Raw genomic sequence first — 18,390 nt, forward strand, 5'->3', positions numbered from 1 at the left:
AATGGTACTCTAAGAAATTCAGAGCTTAACTAATCCAAACTAAATACCAATACCTCTCCTATAACCAGTGATAACTTGTTAGAAGATTATCCAGAACCTATATAAAGGAAAATTTTATTGGCAGATGCAAAAAAACTTGAATAAATTTTGAAACTTAAATAAATTTGAACTCATTCAAAAAACATTTACTAACTATATGTGTCAAGGAATATACTAGATCTAGATACAATGGCAAAAAGACAGACAAAAATCAGTCCTCATGAAGCTTAAATTTTAACAATGAAAAAAAATTATTTCATATATCTAGATGGGAAGACTTAATATTGTAAAGATGGTAAATTCTCTCCAAATCTATAAACTTAACATAATTTTGATCAAAAATCCCAGCATAATAATCTTCTCTGGAAAGTTCATGTGAAAGATTAAATATGTAAGAACAGACAAAAATTCTGAACAAGTTATGATGAAAGTGACTGGAACTTAAGAAAGAAAATCCAAAATCAGACATAGGTTTGTAAGAAAACTTCAATGTACATCAAAGTGACCTTCCAAAGCAATAGGAAAATGACAGATTATTCACTATGTGATGTTGACAAATAGCCAATTATAAAAAAATAAAATTGGATCTGTACCCCATACTTTACACCAAAATTAATTAAAGGCATACTTAAATTTTAAAAAGGAAATAATAAGGTCCTAAAAGAACATATAGGTGATTAGTTATATGAACGTTAGTACCTAGCTTTGGAAGATTTTCTTCCCCCCAAAATTTTATAATTAAAAAACACCATAAACTGAGGTGCTGACAGCTCAGAGCCTGGAGCCTGCTTCAGATTCTGTGTCTCCCTCTCTCTCTGCCCCTCCCCTGCTCAAGCTCAGTTTCTTTCTGTCTCTCAAAAATAAACAAAACATCAAAAAAAAAATTTTTTTAAACACCATAAATAATAATACTCTATATTATAAAAAAGCACTCACATCTTATGCAAATATAGGAGTCTATATTGGTATAACCTATCTAGAAAGCAATATGGTAGTTCATCTTTTTTATATAAATTTTATTGATTCATTCTGAGAGTGAGAGCGAGAGAGAGAGAGAGAGTACAAGTGGGGCAGGGGCAAAGAGAGACGGAGAGAAAATCCCAAGCAGGCGTTGCACTGTCAGTGCAGAGCCCAACACAGGGCTCAAACCCACTGACCAGAGGTCATGACCTGGGCCAAAATCAAGAGGCAGACGCCTAACTGACTGAGCCACCCAGGCAAACTTTTTCATTTTTTAAATCTTACAATTTATAGTACAATTACTATAGACTTAGTAATTCTATATCTAGGAATCTCTCCTAAGGACAGAAATAATCATGCCTATGTACAAAGTTAGCTCTAACAGTCATTCCTCCACTGTTTATAATGGCAAAATTTGGAAACAGTTTAAATGTCCAACAAAAAGAAGTTTGTTAGTAATGAGATATTTATGAGGAAATATTGTACAGCTATTTAAAGATGTCCTTGAAAATGTACTATAATAGGCAAGTGTTTAAAATGTATTAAGGAGAAAGGTTAGATTAAAAATATGTATTACTGGGATGCCTGGCTGTCTCAATCAGTAGAGCACCCAACTCTTAATCTCAGGGTTGTGAGCCTCACAATGAGTGTAGAGATTACTTAAAAATAAAATCTTTAAAAAAATGTATTATGATTCTGACTTTGTAAAAGCTATCATCTGTGCAAAGACTGAAAGGTTTTCTAAGAAAATTCAAATGGTGACTAGCAGAATTATGGGTGGTTTATATTTCAATCTTTTTACTTTTCTCATTTCCTAGATTTTTTTAAAGTAAACACAACTTCTAATAAATGTTTTCTTTTTTTAAATCCAGTTCCTTTGCATCAAATAAGGTACAATTAGGTAGGTAAACAATGAAATAAGTTTTTAAAATTCTTATACTGTTACTCTAAAATATGGTCATACAACTTTTTTGTCCAAACTTTATTTTAAAGTTCCAAAACTTGAAGTTGCCAATAAATAACATTGGCCAATGGGGTGCCTGGACGGCTCAGTCGGTTAAGTATCTGACTTTGGCTTAGGTCATGATCTCACAGTTCGTGGGTTCAAGCACTGCAATGGACTCTGTGCTGACATCTCAGAGCCTGGAACCTCCTTTGGATTCTGTGTCTCCCTCTTGTTCTGCCCCTCCCCCTCTCATGCTCTGTCTCTCTCTTTCTCTCCCTCTCTCAAAAATAAACATTAAAAAAAAATAACATTGGCCAATGTTTGCTTAAAAGTTACTGCGTTCTGGGGCGCCTGGGTGGCGCAGTCGGTTAAAGCGTCCGACTTCAGCCAGGTCACGATCTCACGGTCCGTAGGTTCGAGCCCCGCGTCGGGCTCTGGGCTGATGGCCCAGGGCCTGGAGCCTGTTTCTGATTCTGTGTCTCCCTCTCTCTCTGCCCCTCCCCCGTTCATGCTCTGTCTCTCTCTGTCCCAAAAATAAATAAAAAACGTTGAAAAAAAAAAATTAAAAAAAAAAAAGTTACTGCGTTCTATTTTATTTTTTTAGTGTTTATTTATTTTCGAGAGAGCAAGAGAAGGAAGGGCAGAAAGAGAGGTAATAAAGTCTTTAGATGTAATAAACAGGAAACATTTTTTAAGTCTAAAAACTGGAACTATAATGGTAATGCTCATATTTTAATTAGGTATTAGTACACTGGGATTTATTATAGCACTCTATTTCTTACATATATTCTTCTGGATCAATACAATATTTAACTAAAATTAATATACATGGTATAAATATAAACAAATATAAATATTTTTAAACAAACCAAAAATATATGTGCATACGAAAAATATATAGACACATATGCACTTTTTTTCCAATGTTTATTTGAGAAAGAGAGAGAGAGAGCGTGCACATATGAGAGGGAGGGGCAGAGAGAGAGAGGGACATAGAGAATCCCAAGCAGGCTCTGCACTGTCAGCATAGAACCTGATATATGACTTGATCCCACAAACTATGAGATCATGAGCTGAGCCAAAATCAAGAGTCGATGCTTAATGAACTAAGCCACCCAGATACCCTCACATGCACTTTAATGGCTATGATAATCCAATACTTGGTTCTAACTGAAATTTCAGAATTCCATATGTGAGCATCTTCAGCTACCTGGTGGATCCCAATAATTTTTATTATAAGGGCCAAAACCACAGAACATTTAACAATGTACTAAAACCAGAATATAACTTCACATGTAGGAATTAAATGTGAGGCAGAATTACCATTTTGAATGTGAAAGAGCAAAGTTCTCTCATGTTGTGACATATTCTGCAGTTATTTATTCCCCTTGGAGATGAGAAACTAGACTAGGAAAAAGTCTCCTCAACCAAAAAGAAAAAGATCTCTCTATTTGTTTTCCACATCCATCACCTCTCAAGGACATCAGTCCAGGGGTTCTGTCCTCAGCATTATCAACCTTGCCTCTCCATTAGATTACTCCCAACAACATACAAACATTCCCTAAACTCTTTCACCTTCAAAAAAAAAAAAGAAGAAGCCCTCTCGTGACCTCATTTTCCTCTCCAATTATCACATTCATTGCTTTCCTTTCTTTATGACTTCTCCAAAGACCTGTCCTTACTCACTGTCTTCAGTATATCTCCTCTACTTTTCGTTTCAATTCACTACAATCAGGCTTTCTCCTACCACTTTACTAGTAAAACTGTAAAAGTCAAATGACATCCAGCAAGCAATATGCAGTCATCAGCTGAGCCTCAGTCTAAACCTTAACTTACTAGAAACATCATTTGAGGGGCGCCTGGGTGGCGCAGTCGGTTAAGCGTCCGACTTCAGCCAGGTCACGATCTCGCGGTCTGTGAGTTCGAGCCCCGCGTCGGGCTCTGGGCTGATGGCTCAGAGCCTGGAGCCTGTTTCCGATTCTGTGTCTCCCTCTCTCTCTGCCCCTCCCCCGTTCATGCTCTGTCTCTCTCTGTCCCAAAAATAAACATTGAAAAGAAAAAAAAAATTTTTTTTAAAAAAAAGAAACATCATTTGACAGAGGGGATCACTGTATCTTCAGAAACATCTTCTCTTGGCTTCCAGGACATCATAACCTCCTGATTCTCCCACACTTTACTCTTGTCCTTGGTGATCCTATTTAATGTCATGATTTTAAATATCATACATATGCTGAAGAATCTCAAAGTCTAGTTATTTCCCCTGAATTCAGGCCAGTCTATATAACTATCTCCTTAACATCCCCATTTGAAAGTTTATCACACATTTCAAAATTAACATGTCCAAAACTGAGCTCCTGATCCTCCACAAATCTGCTCCTTCCCCTGGCTCTTTTATTTCAGTTGATAGCCATTCTGTCCTTTAGGCTCAGGCCAAAAGGCTCCACATTAACTTTGGCTCAGGTCTCTCAAATCTCATGAATTCATCAGCAAAACATTTCAACTCTAATTGAAAAATACATATGCACTATCAGTCCAAAACACCACTATCTTTTCCCTAGAATCTTGTAAAAACTTAATAACTTTCCTCTAATGCCCCAGTTCCTTTCCCAGATTCAATCCAGGCCAAGTTGTACTCCTAACCTAAAATCCTTAACTTTCCAACTGAGATCCATCAGATTATTGAGTAAAGAACAGAGGCTTAACAGGAACAGAGTTGAACTAAGCATATCACTGGGGACTGGAATATATAAAGATTGCTCCAGTCCTAAAAATCCTGAGTACTTGTTAATTCTGCATGGTATACACATAAGAGTTGACTATACTACTCTCTGTACGTTCCTGTATTAAAAAATTTTTTTGCTAGACATTAATTTATATAAAAAATAAGAGTGTATCTTGGTTCCAGCTACAGTGTGAATGGTCTGAATTCTCCCCCAGACCACCTTCTTGTAATTTATTCTTCTATGGTCTACTGAATCACAAGTGTCATTTTTTTTTAACAGAATTAGTTATATGTGGATAAAAGTGAGAGACTATTATCTACTGCCTATTATTAGCCCATCTTGTGGCTAATATGACTAAGATTATAATTACAGTTAAGGGATATCGTCCATATAACCCTAATGATTATAGTCAGGAAAGAAAGCAGCTGAGAAATCCACAGTATTCTTAAAACCCAATACTTAAGATAAATAAAAGAAACTGACCCACCAAACACTGAATAGTAACTTTGATTTATAGCTCTCAAAAAGTAAAATCACTCAGCAAAATAACAGCCCTTACAAGAATTTTCCCTGTATTACATACTAAATGCCTACAGCTTTCTAATGACACTTTTTGTTCAGTATGGAACTACATACACTTAGCAAGCCTAAAACACAGGTGAATTTTCTTTTTCAAATATAGAAGAGCATACTACTTTATACCAATATCTTCTATGTTAAATCTGATCTTCTGATATTAAAGTTGCTGTTTGAAAGCCCAGTTCAGTGATAATTTTAATGGCAAAATGAAACTCTTCTGTTGTTTTTTTCTCCTGTTTTTGAATAGTTGGTATTCTTCACACTAATGGAAGGAAGGCAGGGCAAAGATTGAAATCAAGCAAAAAAATTTCAGTTACTTCTTTCAGATTTATCTCTTAATTTATAGGTACTTAGTAGAGTCACTAAATTGCTAAAATATAGGCAATTAGGCCATTATTAATTTAGCCTGCTAAAAAAAAGAAGACTGAGCCTCAAGGGGTGGTTATGTGCCCATACATACATGTATTTATGCATCAGAGTATATAATGCCTACATTGCAAAGACTACAGAATGATACTGGAATTTGTTAGTATACTAGACCTTATTTTCTCATGACAGCTTGGAAAATAACACAATGTAAGCAAATCAAATGAACAATCACTAGAAACACTCCCCTATATACATGTACACCTTACCTAAAGTCTTCGTGTTTGCTAGGAGAGCCTCCTCATAAGACAGTATATAGTAAAGCACCAAAAGCTGTGCTGTGATACTGAAACGTTGATTAAGACGGATGTTGTCACCCTGGAGGTAATAATATAAATACTTTAAAATACTGTTAAATTTCATGACTGCTTTTTTGATGGTAAAATCATTTAACATAGACTATTCAGTGTTACTATTCCCAAGAGCAGATAAAATGGGAGAAACACTGCCATGTTTGTATTAAACTCAGAGACAACTTGAAGTTTAAATTTGAGATGGTATGGAAGATGAAAGGCAACATGCTTAACAGTCTTTAAGACAAAAAAAAAAAAAAAAAAAAAAAGGACTTCAGCTTTCCTCAACAGCAATTCTATCAGGCTGCTTCTGAAAAAGGTTTACTGGAGTCTCAAGTATTACCTGAAATCACCATGAAGAACATAACTCCTAAAAAATATATATTTTACGTCTGAATATATTTATGAAAAATACAACCATCTTTTCCTTCTAAGAAATGGACAAAAAAAAATTTTCTTCAAGTTGCCCAATTGAATCTAAGTAGATCTTAGATTCCCAGGAAGCTAAACAAACATCTGTTGAATGTATTGTAATGTCACAGAGTCCTGTGTTAAGCACACACTCTCTGGGGCACTCTTTAGACTTTAAAACGGACCTTTTAAAAGAACTCCTCAAAAAGTGCCTCTTCAACAAACCACTTGGAACTAATAACATACCTATAAATTTCCTAAGTGAGCTGAAGAAATTTTATCTCATTTAAAGTTCAGAACCACCCAGAAGTCCTCTAATAATCAAAGAAATAATATGAAACAAGTCAGAAGAATAAAATAAAATAAAAATCAGAAAAATGTACAAGAACAACTACTTTACCCCAATGACTCCTTGGAAAATACTGAGGATCTCCTGTTCTGTGACTGGCTGATTTGTGGCTTCTGGATTAGATTTAGATGCTGGAGTAAGTATGGAATTTATGTATACATCAATCAGAGGAAGTAATTGAGGATGGAGTGGAGTAGAGGTTTCACACAGCTGTCTATAAATCCAGTCCTAAAAAAGAAGGTTATAGGCACTAAATCAATTATGGCAATAAGAAAAAGCAAGTAAAATTTAATAAGTACATACAATTTTACATGATTTATGAATCACTGAAACTATTAACTTTTAGCAGTTATAAATATATTACCCAGTTTCACAACTGTCTTTGATTTAAAAATATGAATTACTTGTTATATCTTAATCAAGACTATTGTCTAGTAGAAGATAAATCTAAAATGATGATCAGTCTGGGTTTCAAATATGGACTTTGGGTTTTTAGTCTATTAGTTTTTAAGTAGTAGGAAAAATATTGTAAGTCACTACTATATCTATACTTAGGTATAGACCCCATAGCACAGAGGAATTTAGGGAGAGGAACAACTCTTTACAGCAAATCCTCAGATAGATTAAGAAAGTGATGAGTTGCCTGGGTGGCTCAGTCGGTTTAGCACCTGACTCTTGATCTCAGCTCAGGTCTTGATCTTAGGGTTGTGAGTTCAAGGCCCGTGCTGGGCTCCACACTGAGCTTAGAGACTACTTAAAAAAAAAAGTGGCCTTGGCAACTACTTATGGGAGAGACTATCACTTAACTACACACAGATAGAGGACATGTAGATATGGTGGGTGTGCATTCAGACTCTTAAATCTTTTCTATTTCATTTGTTAAAAATATAAAGAAGCAGAAGATACAATCTACCTGGAAAACAACTTCACTAAATCATGAAAACAAGGATAGTTAAAGGTAATATATCAATGCATATAAGTGTTCATTATTCTTTATAAATTAAAGAGCCTCCAGAAAAGGCTCAGATTTCTTTACTTTTGGGGTTTATCCTTTTCTTTAGAAGACCTTTTAACTGTTTGATATAGCCAACTATAAGTAACTGGAAATATATCGAAATATGTATGTTAGGTGTTAGCTATCCTTGTGACAAAAGTACAAATGCTGGTCATGGCTGACAAGAAACTTTGTTTGGTAAAGAAAACCAAAGTATAGAAAATGGCAATTTCTTACTAAGTTTTAACGAAATAGCCACATGCTATTATTGAAAATTCAAATGGGTTAGTACCATTGTACATTTTGTCAATAACTTAAGAATTATATTATTTTTAAAATCTGACATTAACTATACATACATTTATACATAGTCCTAGTTACTATGTATAAATGGATAGTAATTAGACATATTTTATACACAAAATCCACAGAAGCCTATAAACAGAAATAGAACTAGGAAAAAAAAACATTAACTTGGGTTGTAGCTTGAAATATAACTATAAGGTTATACTTTTATTGACACTTTGTGCTTGGTAAAGGAACGACTCCTGAGAAGCTGGTAAATACAATGAATGGGCAAAAATCCAGTAATGTTGGCACTCAGGTTGCTGGTGACAGGGACCCGAACAGCATGAGCTGTGACAACCTAAAAGGGAAAACAATATTAATACATATGATAAAACCAAATATAAAATTATTCTGAAACAGGGAAGATTAGCAGGTAGACTGTCAATATTTAATACAAATGCGGTCCTTAGGAATGAATGAGAAAAACTAATTACATGGTAATTAATACTTCTGAATGATGAGGCAGCATACATTTAGGAATTTGTAAAGCACTCTAATTTTTTAAATTTGTTTTTAAGCATAGATAGTTTGACAGTGATGTAGTAAGGTAAAATAAAAATCTAAAATTTGGAATCATAAAATCTGGACTCAGTGACTTTACATAAGTCATTTTATCTTTGGAGTCTATTTTCACATCTATAAAATGGAACAATATAGTCTTACCTGCCTCAAAGGTTTTTGTGAGGGGGAAAAAGTGCTTTGAAAAACATATGTCAATTATAAAGTATCAGTTCTTTATATGTGATATAAATTCTTTATATATGATATAAATTATCACATTGACATAAACAGGAATTTTTATTGTCATTCTCATTCTGTCATGCATAGACCTCTAATGGTTGTTCAAAGACCCTTCCCAAAGTCATCTTCTAGTCAGTTCAAATAAACACATAAAAAATAACTTATGAGTCTCCTATGTACCATATGTGTCTGTACGTGGGAGTGTATGTACATTGAGGAGAGAAAAGAGAGTTTGGTATAGGGATGAGAGTATTACCCTAAAATAAACACAGTTATGCATCCATGAGTATTTTCGAATCTCATTTTTTAAGACATGTATGTTCTTTGTTATCTGAGGTTTACATTAACAAATTATTCTGGGAATTAATTTTAAATTTCAGAATTGTCTCCTCGCTAAAAAAAAAAACAAAATATCCTTAAGATTACCCATGGACAAAATAACTAAGGCCAAATAAGAACATGTAAATACAAGAATAAGGAATGTAGACACTCTAGCTTATAATTTAGTTAGAAATGAACATTACAGCCTAAAAGTTTAAACAGGTCTATATTTTGTTTTTCTCTTGACAAATCCAAATGATTACTCTATGTGAGATCCTTACCATCAACATCTAAGACCATACTCTTAGTATTTACTCAAAATCTCCAAAAAATATAAATTTAAAACATACATTTGTATGTAGTATATACTTTAAAAGTAAACTTTAGGGGTGCCTGGGTGGCTCCGTCGGTTAAACAACCCACTCTTGATTTCATTATTATTTTTTTTTAATGTTTATTTTTGAGACAGAGACAGAGCATTGGTGGGGGAGGGGCAGAGAGAGAGGAAGACACAGAATCCGAAACAGGCTCCAGGCTCCAAGCTGTCAGCACAGAGCCCGACGCAGGGCTTGTACCCACAAACCATGAGATCATGACCTGAGCTGAAGTCAGTTGCCCAACCGACTGAACCACCCTGGTGCTCCCCCACTCTTGATTTCAGATCACATCATGACCTCACAGTTGTGGGATCGAGCCCCGCATCAGCTCCTTGCTGAGATTCTCTCTTTCCCTCTCACTCTCTCTCTGCCTTTCCACACCCTTCCCTCTCTCTCTCTCAAAAAAGTAAACTTTAAATGGGATTATTCTTTACAGAAGTTTCAGAGATTAAATAAACTATCATTGGAAACTAAAGGACTATAGTATACTCTTAAACTGAGATATGCAAGTTTTCCCCAAATGAATGTTGTAAAACAAAATTAAAGAAGTACCTAAAGAATAAAGTTAAAAGAAGTACCTGCTCAGTAAAAATTTCCTGTGTGAAGATAGTCTTCATCCTGCTCAAGGAGCTTGGCTTAATTACAATCTAAAACAACCAAAAAAATTCTCAGCACATAAAAACATATGAAGCACACTTTAATAAATTTATTATCTAAAATGACTGTGATATATAAAATTAAAGTTCAAATAAATACAGTTTTGGGGGTCCTGGCTAGCTCATTCGGTACAGCATATGACTCTTACTCTCAGGGTTTTGAGTTCTCTCCCCACATTGGCATGGAGCCTACTTAAAAAAATAAGTGAAAATAAAGATCTTTTGGGGCGCCTGGGTGGCTCAGTCACTCAAGCGTCCAACCTTGGCTCAGGACATGATCTCACTGCTCGTGGGTTCGAGCCCCACGTCAGGCTCTGTGCTGACAGCTTGGAGCCTGGAGCCTGCTCCAGATTGTGTTTCCCTCTCTCTCTCCCCCATGCCCCATTCACATTCTGTCTCTCTTGCTCTCAAAAATAAAAATAAACATTAAAAAAAACTAATACAAAAAACCTTTTAAAAAAACACAAAAGACACAGTTTCACTAGTAATCGATGAAATGCAAAGTAAGTGGAACCATCTTTCATCAATCAAATATGTAAAGATGAAAAAGAATCATAACACCCAGTGATGGTGAGAGTCCAGTTAACTGGTACTTTCGTGCACTAATGAGAACAGTTAAACCGATATAAACTTTCAGTAAGATAATCTGGCAATTATATTAATATCATTATATTCTTTTTAGTTAGTAACTGCCTTCTAGAACTTTTTCCTAAGGAGATAATCCAAAAATTGTTTAAAGGGGGTACCTGGCTGGTTCAATCTGTAAAGCATGTAACTCTTGATCTTGGGGCTGTGAGTTCAAGCCCCATGGTGGGTGCAGAGATTACTTAAAAAACAAGTTTAAAGATAAACATATGTGAGTACCTATGTATGTATTTACATAAATAAGGATAATCATCTAAGCACTATTCAGAAAGTAAGAAATCTACATGGCAAATAAAGGATCCATTAAGAAAATCCTGATTGGTCCATATGATAGACTACTATGCAGTCCATAATAAAAATGATATTGTATCAGAATTTTTTTTTAATGTTTTTATTTATTTTTGAGAGAGAGGGAGAGACAGAGTGTGAGCAGGGGAGGGGCAGAGAGAGGGGAAGACACAGAATCTGAAGCAGGCTCCAGGCTCTGAGCTATCAGCACAGAGCCCGACACGGGGCTCAAACTCGTGAACTGCAAGATCATGACCTGAGCCGAAGTAAGACGCTCAACCGACTGAGCCACCCAGGCACCCTAGAATATATATTGATATGAGGATATGTCATCACATGTTGGTTAAGTTCTTTAAATTGAAAAATTGAAAAATATATCAATGTAAAGAAAGAATAGACACCAGAATGTGAACAGAAGTATCCTTGATATCTTGAAAAATGAAATTATATTCTTCCTTTGTGTATTCTCATGCTTTCTATATCGAACATCTATTATTCTTGTAAATAAATGTTTTCAAAACATATATTTTTTCCTGATAAAATTTCAAACTATTAAACTAAAATTACTTCAAAATGGAAACAAAATATACTGTACACTACAAGAAAATGCCCCACCTAGAAACACCTTCCTTAGAAAGAAGATAAGAAAATTACCTTCATCCCCAAAGTGGAACAGACCAAGTCAATGATAGCACTAAGCTGGTTGCTATGAAAGTACATAGCGACCAATAACAACATCTCCCCAAAAGAAGCAGAGACGCCAGATGTACTGTTGAAACAAAAAAGAAAATATGAATTTCCAAAAAGAAGTTAAGAAAAACTTACTAACTGAAACAAATGGAGTCACCTTACCTTTCAAAATATGCTTCTTCTTTTATCATCCAACTTAGCCACACTACCATTAGCTGCTCCTGTTCAGGTGTACTATATAAAACATGAAAAAGTCAATGGTTTATCAGAGATACTAGCATAAGAATGAGAAAGCATTCTGGAATTATTTTTTAGTAGATAGTATTTTTTCCTTCGCTATTTTGAAATATCAATTTAAATTAACTCCTTGTTGAAATGGCTATTACCTGTCACTGAAATAATGAAGTAGTTCCAGAGATGAAGAATAAGGGCCTTTGCTTTTCTTTATGAATGTGAACAGTCAAACCCTCTCAAAGTTTTAATTACTGCATTTACAAGTTGGAGAAAGTGAACTTCCTCACATTTTTTGAAAAGCAAAGACCTTTTGGGATTAAAATGTTAGAAAAACTGCATTAACAGCTGATATTTCATATAGAAAAAAATCTAGTGTTAAAACAATCACCAAAAAGTCACAAACTGAGTATGAGATCAGTAACAAGGTAATTAAAATTTAATTTTGAAAAACATTTTGAGCAGACGGGTGCCTGGGTGGTTCCATTTGTTGAGTGTCTGACTCTTGATTTCAGGTCAGGTCATGATCCTAAGTTGTGGGACTGAGCCCCACGTCACACTCTGTGCTGAGCATGGAGCCTGCTTGAAATTCTCTCTCTCTTCCTCTGCCCCTCTCCCCTGTTTGTGCTCTCTCTCTCTCTCTCTCTCAAATAAACAAAATGAAAAAAAAATTTTTTGTAAAAAACATTTTGAGCAGAACTCAAAACTATAGAGAAATAAGAGAGCACTATTCAAAAAAAAAAGAAAAAGAAAAAAGAGGCATGGGCTCATCACACATAAAAAATGATTATAAAAACATACCAACAATGACTTTTTAAAAGGGCATTCCTAGATTTACATCAAAAGGTACAAGTCAACTTTGACTTGTGAAAATAATTTGCATTGATTTTCTTCTACTTCATTGCAGTATAAATGGATAAAACAAAAGCAACTGAAAAGCCTGCTAACCCAAGTTAAGAAAATTTAAAAGGTGAGTCTCAACTCTACATAAATCACTGCTCTAAAAAAAGACAGTGTTATGTAGTAGAAAGATAATAGCCTTTAGAGCATGGCAGGCCTCAGTAGGAATCCTCTCTCTGTTAATCTCAAACAAGAAATTTAAATGATCCTTCTGAACTTTAGCTCTCCTATCCAAAAATACAAATAAAAATACCCACCTTTTAAAAGTAATGAAGATTAGAGATAATGTTTAGAAATTACTTCAGGAAAAGAGAAATCACGTCATTTTATTACCTAATTTCACACCCTCCTAAAACCCCAAACTACATTAAAGGGATTTTCCTAAAAGGCATAAATGCATATGATGATGACAATGGACAACAACACAGAATACTGGAAGCAAGAGAACATATGGAAGAGTGGTAACTGATTCAGCAGATGCAAGAAAGCAGAATACTCAACTGGCAGGAAGGAAAAGCCAATCCACTTTATACCACAGAATCCCCAAAGAGCTTAGGAACTGACAGCTCCAGGCAGTTCTAGGAGGAAGAGTGAAGACACAGCCTAAATTAAAAAGGTCAACAGTCTATATAAGTAGTAGACCTCCAGATCACCTCCTCCATTCTACACAATTAGATGAATCCCCCTCCCCCAGCAGAGAGAAGACTGAAGATTTATGCTCTGGAGATGGTAAAAGAAGGTGTCTTTGAACTAAGGGACAACCAGGGATATCTGAAGCACCGTTCAAAATGTAGGAGAATTAAGTGAATGATTAAACTACAAGCTTAGTTCCCTAACCCTCATTTTTTAACTTTGCTTATGGGTTTCTTGTCAGGCCTTTGCTCTCTACACAAGACAAAAGTCTCCTCTAAGAATCTGATAAGTTTCCCAAAGAGCTACCTATACATTAAAAGATTCTAATCTGCTTATCAGTTTCCTACTTATATTTATTTATTTATTTACTTATTTTCCTACTTATATTTATATTTAAATATAAACAATCAAGAATTATCAAGCCCCTGGGGCGCCTGGCTGGCTCAGTCATTAGAGCATGTGACTCTTGATCTGGGTTGTGAGTTCAAGCCCCATGCTGGGCATGGAGCCCACAAAAGAATGAATGAATGAATGAATGAATGAATGAATGAAAGAAAGAAAAGAAAGAAAGAAAGAAAGAAAGAAAGAAAGAAAGAGAAAGGAAGGAAGGAAGGAAGGAAGGAAGGGAGAGAGAGGGAGGGAGAGAGGGAGGGAAGAAGGAAGGGAGGAAGGGAGGAAGGGAGGGAGGGAGGGAGGGAGGGAGGGAGGGAGGAAGGAAGGAAGGAAGGAAGGAAGAAAATAGAGACTTATCAAACCCTTGAAAAAACTTTCTAACTTGAAAAATAGAGACCAAAAAAAAGGAGGAAAAAAAAACTTAGAAAAGAAACAGTACTAATAAAATCTCTTCAGTCATTATGATTAGTATCAGAGAAAGCATGCCACTGTGAAGCTACTATACAGAAGAAATAACCAGAGAACAAACAAGACTCTTAGATATCAAAAACTACAGAGGATTAAAAGTTGAAAAAAAATCTTAGAAGGTAGAATGAACAGTATCTTTTCAGAGTGAGAAAAACGTTCTAAAATTTGGATTGTGGTGATGGTTGTACAACTTTGTAAATACACGTAAATCTATTAAATCATAAACTTTAAAATGGGTGCATTTTATGGTATGTGAATGGTCTTTCAATAAAGCTGTTTTTTAAAAAAAGGAGAACAAGACAAAGATAAGGAAAACAGGAAAGGATAAGAAAATAAGATAATCATTTCAGGAAATCCAATGTCTAAGTAAGAGAAGGTTTTGGACAGAAAAAAAAAAGCCATTTGGAACATTACCAACAAATTAGCTTAAGAAAATTTCCTAGATTAAAGGACATGAGTTCCCAGGTTGAAAGGGTTTACTGAATATCTACGACAACAGACAAAAACAGACCCACACTAAGGCTTATCATCCAAAAAATTTCAAAACTCTATGGACAAAAAGTTAATCCTCCATGTTTCCATATTTTTAAAAAAACAGGCTACACAAAAAACAAGAATCAGAATGTCATCAGACTTCTCATCAGCAACACTGGAAGTCAGAAGACAATGGAATGAGACTTTCAAAATTCTCAAGGGAAATTACTTCCAGCTTCAAATTCTAAACTCTATGAAACTTAATCATGTTCCAAAGTAGAATAAAGACATTGTCAGAAATACCCAGTCTCAAAATAACTGACCTCCCACATATCCATTCTAAACAAGCAAAATGAGAAAACAATTAAAAGAAGGACATATGAGATGCAGGAAACAGGAAATCCAAAAAAGGAGACATGAAGCAAGTTGTGAAAATAATAATGAAGAGCAATTCCAGGATAAGAGCTGTGTACCAGATGCAGAGCTAACCAGTTCAGACTGGAGCCAGTTAGGAGGAGAGATTTCCTTAAGAAATACCTTGGGAGGTATTCTTGGAAATGCTTTGGGAAATATCTTGGGAGGAGGTTAAGACTGGCAGAGTATGAGGTTCCATTAATGTAAGTACAAAGAATAAAGAACAAATGAAAACAAACAAAATACAGGATAATTATTAATGCAAAAAGCAAGTTTTGCAGAAGAAAAGTAATCATCTATTACATAGTTGAGCTCCCAATAGTATTATATGAACAACTAAGTATTTGCCAAAGCAAAATTGCAATATAACTGTACTAGGAGAATGGGAATATGGGAAGGACATATAGATGTGCTAGGGGGAAAAGAAGAAAGGAGAACTAATTCTTCATCTTTCATACACAGTAGGAAATCAACAATTATTCCTAAAATTGAAAAATCAAGATCAAAATACAGCAAATACAAACACAGTATTTAAAGATATGGAAGTAAAAAAACAAAACAATCCACTAAAAGAACTGAAAGTTGCCTTGAGGGAAGGGGAAACAGGAAGTAAGGGAATTTGCCTTAACAAATGTTGAAGAACTATTATGACTCTTTAACTGGCATACAATTGATGCTATTGACACCATTTACTAAAAGATAATACCAATGTCCATCCCTGGACCAATTTTTTTTAGTACACTCCTAATTAATGCTATACATGCATTTTAGTAGGCAAACAAAATCAGACCTTCAGAAAATAGAGCAACCTATACAGTAAAGTACCTGACAAGTGTAGAAAAGGCCAGTAGCATACAAAAGGAAAGCGAAACAAAGCGAACCCCAGCCGGTGTAGCAGGAGGACGGCTTGTCATCAACTGCAGTAATTGCTCAGCTTCTTCCTCAGTTGGTCTAAAAAATGAATATATTATTAGGCTTTATTCTTCTTAGTTGAGAGAGGAAGGAAGAAGAAGGGACTTCCCAAACAGTTTAACTTTTCAGATATGAATTCTGATCTTTATAAAGATACCTCATATTATAAAGTCTTTAATATCTTAAGTCATTAAAAGCAAAACTGTTGCACTTACAACCAGTGCTTTTCCTCAGATACAAATACACACAATCCTCACTTGGCAGAGTAGTATGGGACCATAAAAATAACCATTCAGGGGTGCCTGGGAGGCTCAGTCGGTTAAGCATCCAACTCTTGATTTCAGCTCAGGTCATGATCTCATGGTTTGTGAGTTCGGGCCCTGCATTGGACTCCACACTGATAGTGTGGAGCCTGCTTGGGATTCTCTCTCTTCCTCTCTCTCTCTGCCCCTCCCCTGCTCACTCACACTCACATTTTCTCTCTAAAATAAATGAACTTTAAAAAAAAAGTGTAAAAAATATATAATAAAACGTCAAAACATTGAAAACCTCCTCTTAGTCATAATACATAGGGAAATGGAAAAAATAGCTAAGTAATATTTACATAGCACTCTGTAATTGAAAATATTACAAACACTGGGAATTAAAGTGTTTTCTTTGTAAAAAAAAAATTTGTCAGTAGTTTGAATAGCCCTTGCCTTCTTTTCATTCTATATATCATAATGTGGAGTGAACCTCTTTCTTAATCCTTGATGAATTGTCATAGCCCTTTTTAAGTTTGAATCTGATTCCAACATTTTATTCTTTGTTATGTTCAGTCATGAAAAATCCTTTAAGGTGAAGATTTTTGCCGGCATCACTTCCTCTGGGACTTCATCCTTCTTCCACAATGACTTTCTTCATTCATGTTGACAAGGGCACCTTTACTAAGTTCATGGGATACATATCTAGTGTTTCTCAAATGGCAGCAGTGTTAACATCTTCACAGTCAGCTATTTCTTCTATTTATGTTTGGTTCAAATGTCACTTTCAGTGTTACCACCTTTTGTTTCTTTGCTACATTTTCATCTTTCTTGGCCGATTCCTTCTTTCAATTATTTTCCTCAAATAACACGAGACAAGGTGTCACTGAGAGACAAGGTGACAGTTCAACTATGCATTTTGTTGTATGTTCACCAACCGAATAACAGATTGGCAGTGACCAGTCGCCAACAACTTTAAACGACATGATGTGATTAGTCACTGATCATGATGTACATCTGTTATTTACATAATGACTCGGGCTTGAAGAGCTCTCAGCAAAGTTTGTACTTTATACAATTATTTGGCTAATGTATCATAGTAACTGATACATTAGTTGTTGAGGCAGCAGTGTTATTTAACTAAGCCAACACTAAGTGTGGTAAGTGAAATCCAGACTTATCAGAGACATGCAAAGTGAGGACTGTATATGTAACAATTGAGGACATTACTCAAAAGGATGTAGTGCATTGACTAACTAAGAAATCTTGTGCTTAATAATCACAACATATTGGGGCACCGGGTGGCTCAGTCGGTTAAGCATCTGAGTTCGGCTCAGGTCATGATCTCGTGGTTAGTGAATTCAAGCCCCGCATTGGGCTCTGTGCTGACAGCTCAGAGCCTGGAGCCTGCTTCGAATTCTGTGTCTCCCTCTCTTTCTGCCCCTCCCCTGCTTATACTCTCTTTCTGTCTCTCAAAGATAAATAAATGTTAAAAATAAATAAATAAATATAATCACAATATATCAAATTTAAATAATTTATGATTTCAGTTGTGAAAGGAAACACAGGAGAGATTTACTTCAACTAGCTACATGGGCTACGTAAAGCATCACTCACAGATCATTCACTATAGTCATGTCAAGCTGTGTTAAAGTCATACATTTCTTTTTTTTTTTTTTTTCAACGTTTATTTATTTTTGGGACAGAGAGAGACAGAGCATGAACGGGAGAGGGGCAGAGAGAGAGGGAGACACAGAATCGGAAACAGGCTCCAGGCTCTGAGCCATCAGCCCAGAGCCCGACGCGGGGCTCGAACTCACGGACCGCGAGATCGTGACCTGGCTGAAGTCGGACGCTTAACCGACTGCGCCACTCAGGCGCCCCAGTCATACATTTCTTAAACTGCTCTGGCCCTTCCCATATTCACATAATTCTAT

At 35.5% G+C, this 18,390-nt stretch overlaps 1 protein-coding gene across 2 annotated transcripts in view; it reads right to left on the reverse strand.

Moving 5' to 3' along the window:
- The window catches only part of INTS2 (integrator complex subunit 2), a 61,317-nt gene that overhangs the window by 27,912 nt on the left and 15,015 nt on the right, over nt 1-18,390 (reverse strand). For both annotated transcript variants that reach the window (XM_047080926.1, XM_047080925.1), the window contains exons 9-15: nt 16,125-16,250; nt 11,949-12,020; nt 11,751-11,865; nt 10,086-10,154; nt 8,232-8,366; nt 6,778-6,954; nt 5,883-5,991 (exon numbers count right to left, since the gene is read on the reverse strand). In XM_047080926.1, the coding sequence (XP_046936882.1) occupies nt 5,883-5,991; nt 6,778-6,954; nt 8,232-8,366; nt 10,086-10,154; nt 11,751-11,865; nt 11,949-12,020; nt 16,125-16,250 (803 nt within the window). The remainder of the gene's footprint in view (nt 1-5,882; nt 5,992-6,777; nt 6,955-8,231; nt 8,367-10,085; nt 10,155-11,750; nt 11,866-11,948; nt 12,021-16,124; nt 16,251-18,390) is intronic.

Source organism: Lynx rufus, unplaced genomic scaffold, assembly GCF_022079265.1.
Source record: "Lynx rufus isolate CCGP_SWC_20201006 ecotype Redwood Valley unplaced genomic scaffold, mLynRuf1.p SCAF_18, whole genome shotgun sequence".
Taxonomy (NCBI): Eukaryota; Metazoa; Chordata; class Mammalia; order Carnivora; family Felidae; genus Lynx; species Lynx rufus.